Genomic DNA, 12,240 nt, shown 5'->3' on the forward strand with positions numbered 1-12,240 from the left:
TTTTGTTAAGTTTGCTATATTTGCTTTCGAATGTTATTCCTTAACTCCTCACCTTGCGCTGTACAGACAAATCAGCTTTTCTAGTGTTACTAATAGGATAGTACATTTTATATCTAAATGTTGTTACAGAATCATGATTAAGAAGTACAGGGAAAATGTAATCATTGCTAAGCACAGGGACCACGTTACACATAGGTGTGGAAATGAAAGCATGTTGCAGAATTTGAGCATCTTCAAAATTTGTAAAGCTAGATTAGTCTTTATAAAATACCTGTTTTGTTTCCTAATATAGAAAACAGATAAACTTCTAACTACAGCTAAAATTTGTAGGTGTTTCTCCTATTTGATATGTGATGTGATAATTTTTTCCCCATACAACTTTACATATATATTATGAAGATTATAATAGCCCTTAAAAATATCAAAGCTTCTTGCTGGTTTAACCTCTTCAGAGTCCCTTTATATAAAAAAATAAGTATCTGTTACTTATTTAATAAGTACCTAAGTACCTAAGAAAGGCAAACATTCTTATTTTCATAGGTGATTAATTGTAATTTTGGTTTTTCATATCTCTGTATCATTCACTACCTATCTCTTTATCTACACACATAGGTATGTGTGTACCAATATATAACTGACATCTCAATTTTAAATCAAATGAATTTTTCCATCACCTTCACTGACTTCTCTATTAAAGTTACCTCCCCAACTCCTAACCTTACCCTGCCCCCATAATCATTTCTCTATATAATTTATACTCATGACAATTAATATCATATGCTATATGATATATAAAGATATGGTCTCGCTCAGATATATCTATATTAAGGAAAAATAAATATAAATGAATTGTATTTTTTAATGGTCATAGCTTTCTAGTAAAACTATGAGAATTTAGTTCTCCGACCCTTCAAAGAAGAAGTTAGCAAGTTGCCAATCTCTGATACATCTGGCCTAAAATGATAGCTAAATCAACTTAGAATTGACTACATACATCTAGACAGACACTTTGGTTACTCTAATTACTGCATAGCAAGTTTACCTGAGGGTTCATACTTGACCACCAAACCAAGGGCAAAAATCCCTACTTACATAGCATGTAAGCTAGACTTCTGTAACTTTCCAGTAAATCTTTTTGTAGTTAAGAAGAAAACTTTTCTTTCCATATGAGAAGACCATGATAGAGTTAGCCAATAACCAACTATACATTACTGAGTTCAAAATTTAAATTTTCTTTGGAAAATATGCCATACAAATTCAGATCTAGAGATTGAAAGGAAGTTTAAGAACACTTTAATCCTTAAGCACCGTTCCCATTAATCGAATACACAGTGTGTGCCCCCTGAATGCCTGTTTATGAGAGCATTGTTCCAAAGCCTCCTGATTTGTTCCTTTGCTTCTATTTACTGAAATTCTCCAGTCCATTCCCCACATAGAAGTGAGAGGCATTTAATAAGCATGTAAATAAAAAAAAACAAACTTTTAATCTCACTACTCTCTCAAGATACTGACCATTTCGTGTTTATATCATTAAAAAAACCTTACTTTAAGAAATTGTTTATAATCATTCTCAGCAATTTAATTTCTCACATTCTTTCTTAAATCCCCTTTGAACAGACTTTGTATCCACCAATGCAGCAAAATTGCTTCCTTGACAATGTCACCAATGACATTAGCATTGCCAGTTTCAATGGTTAATAGCCCTTATTTTGTTTTCCCCCCTGTATCACTGACTGCTCTTTTCAATTTCTTTTGCTCATTCCTCTTTCTCTCCTGGATTCCTAAGTATTGCAGTATCCCCAGGCTCAGTTCGTCCTTGGTCCTTCTCTATTCTATCTACATTCACTTCTTTTTTATTCTATCCAGTATTACAGTTGTATATCTAGACTCCCAAGTTTATGTTTTCATTGCAGACTATCTCATATAGCCAACTGTGTACTCAACTTCACCACTGGGGTGTCTAACTGGCAACTCAATCATAAATTGTGAAACAATGCTAAGCACCATAGCTTGCAAGGAAAATAGAGAGGCTGTGGAAAAAAATGTTGATCCTTCAAACTTTAAGATGCATTTACAATACTAGAACAATGTGTTATAACAAATAACTTTACAAAACATGTTTCTCAGTCACATTGAGCTTAGTGTGTCATCCTTATTTTAACACTGCAAGCAGCAGGAGCTGCAGCAAAAGGGCATCATGGCGAATGGCATTGCTAGTGTGGACGTCTCAAGTCCCAAAAAGAAATCTCAGTAATTTGGAAGATGAAGGGCAATGGGAAATTTAGAAGGAACAGTTTTATAGCCAACGGGCAATTTTTCTTATTTATGTAAGAAAATCTGTAGATACTGGTTTTTAATATTTTTGTTTTTAAATTTAAGCTAAGACTTTTGTGTATGAACCAATTGTTACCAAGGTAATTTTCTCTGAGGCCATAAGGATTCAACAGGAAAGATACACCCATGCTATTTGTTCAAGGTTATTTGTTACCTTTTTATCACTTACCCACTAAAAATATTTTTAGTTCTTTATCAGTTTTGCTTTCCAATCTCATTTCTATTTATTTATGTTTTTTTTTGTTTTTATGTATTTTGTATTTATGTTTTTATGTTTTTTGTATTTCTATGTATTTATGTTTTATAATTTACTCCAGTATTAAATTTACTGAACTAATTTCCCTTAGAAAAAGAACCCAAAAGATCTCAGTAATGTGGTACCTAACATTAATAAATTGAGATTTAAGATTTTAATACCTTCTTGCTGGATCCACATAATTAATATTGGCATATCAAAACACTAAATTTTTATATTTCATAAGTGCAATTTCTCAGCAGAAGTTTAGAGGGCTAATGCTTTTCTCTTTTTTTTAAGTTCCTTAATTACTTTTGCCTCTATATTTGAGTAGAATTTATGTTGTGGAATAACTGATATTTGGACAGCTAACTCCAAATCATATTTTTTTCTGCTAGAACTTCAAATTCACAAGGGCTCCCTGAATAATTTTTAGTATATAAATATATTTAAAAGAGGTAAATTTATATTTTTAAAATGACATTTTTGTAATTGATATGAGCATTTTTTCTCTTAGATTAGTCATACACTTATGCTTAATTTCTATATTATAATCATATAAACATACTTCAAAAAACTTCAAAAAGCATAAAAATGTAAAACACCTTGAAATATATTTCTTAGTCTTTTCCAAATTGTACATTACAAAACATATTTGTTTTTATTCATGTCTGTTATAAGAGACCAATAATTTCCTTGACCTTTCTGTCCTACTTGCATGTGACAGGTTATTTTAGGTTTTAGAGAGTGGCAAAAAGTTACTATTTATGTACAGACAGCAGTAAGTTCATATAGGCAGGGCAGATAGAGGTTTACCTGTGTAACCAGGAGCACAGAGGCAGTTGTATGGTCCGGTTCTGTTGATACACTTTTCTCCATCTAGGCAAGGTGAGACTACTTCACATTCATCCATATCCAATTCACAGAGAAATTCATGGTACCCAGGTTAACAATTACATGTAACTCTAGAGAAAATTAGGAAAATGAGAAATAACATGTTAACAGCAAAAATCATTTCATTATATACGTAATTCTGGTGTATATATTAAAATTTACACATTTGGCTTAATTTAAATAAATGATAATATTTCTATTTCCTTTTTTTTTTTTTGAAGAAAAGACAATTTACTTTTTTTGGTTCTCAACCACAGGAGTTCCCTAAATGAAATTTGAAACTGGTCCATATACATGGCGGGCAAGAAAAGACTAAAGAAAGAGGTAGACCAATTCCGATTGGTTGGTGCAGGTTTAATAAGCAAGGGGATTTACATCTTGGGCAGCCACAAGATGAGTGGCTCTCCATCACCACACCGCCCACCAGAATTTTCTAAGTTCATGCAGAGGCCCTAACAGGGTTCAGTCACATGTATAGTGCATAGAGTCTCAATAACAGCTCACTATCTCAAGACCAATTCTCAATCCTTGAAGTGTCTCCTAGTGTAGGAATAGTGGTTGGAACATAAATTGCAAGGACAAGGGAGTAGGTAAGAAGCCTCAGGTCACATGGATCCAACCAAAGGTCAATGTCAGTCACATCATTTCGACAAATTCTTCCACTTCCAACAACCTTCTAGAATATCTTAAATATTCTTTATGTGATAATTTTTAAAAATGAATGTGTTTAGGTAATGGAACTTTGATAAATACTATTGAGTTTACTTCTGTAACTATACTAATTTCATTATTATAAAATACAAAATATCATCTGTATTCTTTGTTGAAAAGTGAAAATTTTTCTATGGACTGAAAGATATGTTTATAATATTAAAGCCGTCCTGTTTATTGGCAGATTTTGGAGAAATTGGATGTAATTCAATAATTAGATGTCAGGTTCAAAGTAGCACACACTTAATAAAGGGAGTGACCTTCAAGAACTTTGTCATTGAAAATGGTTTCCAGAAACTTCACCTGACTCTCTTTCGTTTTGCAGCTATCCCAAGTTTATCTTATTCATCAGCTTCTGATGACTCTGAATTGCTGTATTTGGATTTGTTCTCCAGGACATTTATTTGGAAGAGTTTCTTTGCTTCTATGTGAATTTATTTATTTTTTATTGATTTAGACATTGTCTCAGTTGGTTTTTGAATTCTTTTTCTTTATAGTCTAAGCTGTGGCAGCAATATATATAACAATATGTGGTAGAATTGCCCTGAAATTTTTTCAGTCTGTTTCTGGTTAATATGCTAACTATGTCTTTGTTTAAACATCTAGTCAGTCTGTATCTACTTGCAAGAAGATAGAAGACCAATTCTCCTGAGGTAAAATTGTGATTAATTTTAGTTTATATATGTATAAAATAACATCAGTAAAAGCAATAACCAATAATTGATGACAAAGCCAATAAAATATATTAAAAAGAAGAAAAAGAGATAATTTAATCTTCCCTATCTTAATTTTTTATATTCATAGAAAAAATAATGAAAACAAGAAACCGATTTCCACAGATTTATGTTTTTTATTTTAAATTTATAAATAAATTTATACAATTACATTGAGAGAAAAGTACACTTAGCAAAACAAGATCTTTGTAGTTTTTTTTTCCCCATCTTTTAGAAGACCAAATAAAAACACATTTCCTTGTAATGCATTTGAGAAAGATTTTAATTTCACTTTTGCAAAGGAATTCTACCTAATTAACTTCAGTTTCAGCATAATTTTAGTTACAATGAAAACATAAGCAATAGAAATCTGAAATGCCAATGCTCCTCTTTTATTCATTCACCACATTGATTGTGTGCCAGACTTTAGTCTGGCACCCAGATCCAAGTGCAAATAAGACTCGGGTTTGCTTTTAAAAATCTCATAGAGAAGTCAGAGACATAAACTATAAGCCAGTAAAGTAAATATATTCCAATAGAGAAAGTTATGAAGTCCTACGCAAACACAGCTAGGGAGGGTGACAGTAAAGGTTTTACTGGTTAATCATACAGAAAGAGTGGAATCTTTGTATCAGTTGGGCAGAAGCCACCAAAACTGAATGTAAAACATGCTGGTGTAAAAGAGAACTGTATTTCTCAGAAGCGCTACACATGGCTAGGAAATTGACAGTGATCTTGTTGATGAATCTCATTGGTGGTCTGAAATCTTTACCCTTTCAAAGGTGATTTTTGTTTTGAGAAATGCCAGAAGTCAGAGAGTACCAAATAGGGTCTGTAGAGGGGCTGAGTCAGTCACCTGGGTGATTTGATGTTTCCCCAAAAAGCTCTGCATGAGACGTGATGCATGAGTGGACACTTGGTCGTGTTGAAGCTGTTAGTCACCAGTTGCCCATAGCTGCAGCCTTCTAAATCACCTGAATACTTTCCATGGAGGGATGTTCAAGCTTAACACAAAGTTTGATGCAGATTCATTGCTCTACTAACTCAGTCATTTTGAATGTCACAGCCACACAATACACATGCTCACTCAATGGCATCTGCCACACCCACTGACTAGTACAGAGAAATCATCATTGTTCACTCACAAGCATTCCAGTCCACTCTCCTTCGCTGCAAGGTTACGTCAATGTTGTGCAAACTGTGCACAACATTGCATTAACAGTGACTGGACTTTTTCCACACAGAGCTTGTACAGCCACTCTCCTCCCTCCTCTCTCTCTGTGTCTGTCTCTGTGTCTCTGTCTATGTCTTTCTGTCTCTCTACCTTTCTCTCTCTTCCCCTTGCTCCCACCCCCTTACGCCCTCTCTCAAATAGCTGAGGTAATCACAATGTTGAACATTCCCAATTCATTTTCTCTGCACTTGGCCCTTAAATCTTCACAAAGTATTAAGTAAGTATTAAAGTGTATCTGAAAGTATCCTCAGCCGATTTCTCTTCTTTTTGGCCTCTGGCTAAAGTACATAATCTCTTCATCTTTGGTGTATTTTTCTTTCCCTCATTGCCTGCTGAGTGTCCCATCATTACTTTAGCAGGCTTCATCTACCTAGGCTAAGAGGGAAAAAAAAAGTGAACCTTGATTTTTGCTAGTGTCTTATGTGATCCAGTTAATTTTATAACCATTGTATAGTATGTTAAAAATCTCTGAACTATTTCTTCCTATTGATGAAACCCTATTTAATAATTTTAAAACAAAACTATGCATACTTTAAAAATATTTTACTAAGATCCCTGGCATTTTTAAGTGGAGAATGATATTTAGATACTAAGATAACATCTATGTTAATGTATATGTATATACATATATCCTGTTTCAGAGGAATAATTATGACCATAAAAATTTAAAATATATTTGATGAAATGGAAATTTCTAATTTAAATGCAAGGCTTTTATTTTTAAAGTTTGAGTGGAATTATACTTAAATAGGTTGTCAAGGTATTGAAGATTTTTGTTTAAATTTTAAAAATTTGATAATGACCTAAAATTTTCAGATAGGTTTTCAAGATACTTTTCCAATCAATTAAATGCATTTTAACAGGTGATTTCTAAAGAAAATTTAATACACTAAAATAAAGTACAGATAATAAAGGGTAATTCTAATTTGCATAAAGTAATATTGTCTTAATGAAAGGAGGTGAAAAATGTAAGATAATCACGGGGCTTACAACTCTAAAATGAGCCTCTGTTTTACATGATTCTTTACATTATTCTTTTGTCTTCTTTTTATCTTAGCTCATATGAGAAAGGAAATGAAAAGAAGAAAAATTGTTTTTAAGCTTTTAGAAAGCTAAGCTATTTGAATATATAACCATGATGTTGGTTAAATCATATTACAAGATATAAGATATAATTAGATTTTTAATGTTTTGATTTAAAAATATATTTGTAATATTAAGATTTAATACATATTTCCTTCCATAGATCACTTTACAAAAATCTACAGTCAAAAACCAAAAATTACACTATAAACTGTTGCTAATAAAATTTTATGATTAGAACTTTTTTTATTTTAATTTATTTTTTCAAATACATTTGTCTCTGCCTACCCCCCACCACTTTCCCTTGCTTCCTAGTTGATCTCTAGATTCAATGAAATCCAATCAACATCCCAGCAAGTACTGTTGCAAATATTGACAAAATGATTCTAAACTTTATATGTAGGGGAATAAATCCCAGAATCCAATGTTGAATGAAACATAATGCAAAATTGGAAGACTGACACTGCCTGATGTTATTATTAAAACAATGGTTAAAGAGGTCAATTGGAAAAAGTAGAGAGCCCAGAAATAGACACACACAAACACTATCAACTGAGCTTTGACAAAGGGGCAGAGACAATTCACTACAGAAAAGATGGTCTCTTCAAAATGGTATTGGAACAATTGAAAGCCTATGTAAAAAAAAAAAAAAAGGCAGACTCTACACTCCTTTGTATAAATTAATTCAGAATGGATCACATAATGCAAAATGAAAAATTATAAAATTCCTTAAAGGTAACAAAAGAGAACATCTAAATGACTTTGGGTTTGTCATTTTAAATATGACACCAAGAGCATGACCCATGAAAGAAAGAATTGATAACCTGGACTTCATTAAAATTTAAAGTTTGTGTTCTGTGACAGAAAATGTCAAGAAAATGATAAGACAAACCACAATTTGGAAGAAAATATTTCCAAAAGACATTCTAATAAAAGACTACTATGCATAATATACAAAGAACTCTTAAAACTCAACAAGAAAACAACCAATTAAAAATAGGTACTAACAGACAAAAACCTAAAAATAGAAGATATACTGATTTAAAATAAGCATATGAAATGGTGCTCCACACCATTTGTTAGCAGGGGAACGCAAATTAAAACAACAATGGGTTACCACTATACAGCTCTTGGAATAGCCAAATTTCTAAAATACTGACAATACCTAATGCTCTTGAGAACGTGAAACAATAGGAACTGTCATTCACTACTGATGGGAATATAAAATGATACAGTTACTTTGGAACACAGTTTGTCAGTTTCTCACAAAATAATTTTTCTAAATAATATGTTGCAATATTATTCTAGTATGTTCCTTTTCTATTCATCATATATGTCAGTAAATATTTTAGCAGTATATATACCTATAATTTATTCAGAGTAAAATATATAGTTTTCTGCTTATTATATCATATTTTTGTTAATTAGTTTGTTTTTAAATTTTCACCATTGTAAACATAACACATGTATAACCTTACACATATCTCTGCATGCCCATATTTAAGATTTTCACATATACACACAAGAACTTAACAACATTTTCTCCAGCATAATTCTTCATTCTCTTATGAGCAGTGGATAAAATTCCACTGGTCCTTGGAAAGACATATATCTCACTTTATTTCAAATGTCCTAATTATTTGTTTACTGACCATTTAAATTTCTTTCTCCTTAAATGGCTTGTTCATCATAGTCTTTGACTATATTTTCTTATTTCCTCTTAACCTTAAACTGGTTTCAGCAATGCTCAGTGCATATATTTTTGTGAGCATCTGTTCAGTTATCACTAACTGTTTATTGTCTCAAACACAATCCAGAGGGATTTTGTTGGGTCCTACTCAAGTGCAGATTGAAAATACAAAAGGCTGCTGTGTCGAAGGAATTTTTAAAATAGGCTTTATTTTTTAGATAAGTTTAAGGTTCACAGAAAAAAATAAGCTGAAAGTACTAGGTTTCCATATAACCCTTCCCCTCATACTTGCAAAACTTCTACCACTATCAACATCCCCCACAGCAGTAGGTTTATTGCAACTGATGAATCTACATTGACACATCATCATCCAAAGCCAATAGTTTACATTAGAATTTACTCTTAGTGTTGTACATTCTACAGGTTTTGACAAATGTATAACTCATGCCCACCATTATAATAGCATACAGAATAGTTTCACGGCCTTAAATGTCCTCTGAGATCTACCCAGCCATTCCTCCTTTCCCCCTGATGTAACCACTGATCTCTTTTTTTTTGTCCCTGATGTTTTGCCTTCTCCATAATGTTATAAAGTAAGCCTTTTTAGATTGCTCTCATTGAGTAATAGGTATTTAAAATTACTCTACTTCTTTTCGTGACTTGATAGCTCATTTATTTTTAGTGTTGAGTAATATTTCATTATCTGAATGCACCACAAATTATTTACTTACTGATGGGCATCATGTTTATTCCCAGTATTGTCAATTATGAAAATAGCTGATGTAAACATCTGTGTATAGCTTTTGAGTGGACAGACATAAGTTTCCACTCATTTGGGTAAATATCAAGCAGTGCCATTGTTGGATCATATTTTAAGTTGTCTACAAAACTGTCAAACTGTCTCCCAAAGTGGCTGCCATTTATTTTTTATCTAGATGTGGATTGCTTTGGGATTCCAAGTTTCTTATGTTTATTGCACCATCATCCTTAAAGCATGTCTCTGAACAGAGTCTGGGACACCTCTATTCCTTCCTTACCTTTCTGACCTCTGTGGAGGGCCTCTGAAAAAAGGTGCCAGGACTGTGCAGTGCAACACTAATCAGATGGTCAAAAGTCATACCCAGAGACCTCCAACATCTGTTTCATGTCAGGAAGAGTTTGTATTTCAATCATGGTTCAGTCAGTGCATTGTATTGGCAGCAGTTTTTCCTATACATGAGCTTGAAACTTAATATTCACAAAAGCTCTTCAGCGATCTACATGTTGAGCTTTCAGGTTAATCACCATTAAGAGTTGATTATTTTCCATCAGGATTTTAAGATTTTCTCAGTTTTAGAATTACTTTGCTGCCATCAGCTAGATTGAAGGGTCAATATTAATCCTATATCAATTCAGCCCTCTGTAAATCAATGGATCTTGGATTCATGAATATTCCACATGCATTCTCTTTTAAGCAGAGGGTATTTGGGCTTACTTGCTCAGGTGGCTCTTTGAAACCTCATAATGAAACTTGGGAAAGTAGTCTTCAGAAGCCATGTAATAAGTTCATATAAAAAGTCTTCATTTGGATTTGGATTTCATAAGGTCGCTTTGGTTCTACTATTTATTTCATGCCAGTCTCTGACTCAGAGCTATCTCTTAGGTCCCGTGCAGGCCATACTGAAAATACTGGGCACTTAACGCCCCATACTTCAGTCTTCAGATTTTCTGTGGGTTTATTACCCTGTTACTAATCCTATCTTCTCTTCAGTTGATAGCATTTTTAAATCTTGATTCTTTACCGCTCTTTTTTCCTGGCCAGGTTTTCATCATGAGAAGAGTACCTATTTGCCCCACCGTCACTTTCAGGCAGGTGACGATTCTGTTTTTGGAAAGCAATCTCTATAAGTTAAGGAGCAAGGGTGTTATTTCAGAGCATAGTGATTGAGAAGGTTTGCATGCTTCTCCTTATTCTCTTGAACCTCTGCTATTCCATGAGAAGAACATACTAGCCCAGTAAGGAAGAGAGACATTTGGAACAGAGCCATTTCAGTTGACATACAGATTTGCGAACACTCCTCCCTCCTTAGTCATATGCCAGAGAAACTAAGATGAACTCAACCTATAGTAATCAGCCAAATTGCAGCAGACCAGGGATGTGAAAATAATAAGTGATTGTTATTTTTAACCACTGAATTTTCAAGGGTTTTTTGCTAAGCAGCAACACCAAATCAATATAGTCTGTATAGTATTTTTAAAAGAGTTTCTTTCCCCTGTAGACTGGGAAAAGTCATGATTAAGGAACTCAAATATCTGTATTCACTTTAATCTCTCTTCTTAATAGAGGAAAAATTTCTCCTGTGTTTTGGTAATCTATTCTGCTTTGTATACAAACCTTCCTCTACATACCACTGAAAGAATTGACTTACAAACCACTGCCAGTTTTCCTTAGCCACACCTGAATGAACACTTATCACTGGTTCTAGCCCACACAAATAATTATATTCCATCCTTGCTGATGAAAGGTGGAAAATTTAACTGGGAACAGATAGCTTGTACCCTAAAAGAGTTGTATAACCCCAGCAATTCATATTGTCACAAAGCTGAGTAGACAAAAGGAGAATAAACATAAGACTTAAATGAGCTAAGCTATTGTCATGGATGGGGAAAGAAGATTTAATATGCTAATATGAACATCTTGGTGTGGTGTTAGATATGCTGGCTAATAAAAGACAGGACTTAATTCCAGTTTAAAGTAATGAAGTAGCAGTGCCCAAGTTTACTTGATGCATATTAGAGGGAACAGTTCCTGGATTCATTGTTATGGAAATATTTGAATGAATCAATTATATGGAAACTGCTCAGTTACCCCTTAATTTCTTTCCTCAGAAAATAGAGGAGCACATTCCAGTCTCCTAGGAAAAAACTCCACTCACCCAGGAGTGTACTGCTTTCACCAACATTAAGAATAGGATTGGTGAGGAGACACCAGTGTCTTTTTAAGCTCTATGGTGATTGTTCTTTACAGGCTGGAGACAACACTGTGGGATGCTGCCGTGAAGTTGGGTTCTCTGATATAAAGGAAAATAATGGGATCCAAGAACAGATAAAACTTGTTGAATATGCTTGCTTATCAGATAACAAAATTGAGCAAATAACCACACAAATCAGAGAAACAAACTGGTGATCAATGGATCGATTCACAGATACTCTTGTCAGTGGTTAATCAGTGATTGCCTGTCAGGGGTTAACAGAAAAAAATTATATGGACAATCTTTTGTGGTGTTACTTTACATATCTATAGAATTAAATATAAAAGCTTACAGGACAGAAATATAATTTAACTTGCCTTTGTAGAGATTCCTAG

At 33.3% G+C, this 12,240-nt stretch overlaps 1 protein-coding gene across 1 annotated transcript in view; it reads right to left on the bottom strand.

The window, feature by feature from the left end:
- The window catches only part of EYS (eyes shut homolog), a 1,478,297-nt gene that overhangs the window by 960,031 nt on the left and 506,026 nt on the right, over positions 1-12,240 (bottom strand). Inside the window, 2 exon segments of the mRNA XM_054568619.1 lie at positions 3,386-3,510; positions 10,676-10,775. Coding sequence (XP_054424594.1) covers positions 3,386-3,510; positions 10,676-10,775 — 225 coding nt within the window.

This window comes from Pteronotus mesoamericanus, unplaced genomic scaffold (assembly GCF_021234165.1).
Source record: "Pteronotus mesoamericanus isolate MK-2021 breed Mesoamerican mustached bat unplaced genomic scaffold, CSHL_Meso_final contig_20, whole genome shotgun sequence".
NCBI lineage: Eukaryota > Metazoa > Chordata > Mammalia > Chiroptera > Mormoopidae > Pteronotus > Pteronotus mesoamericanus.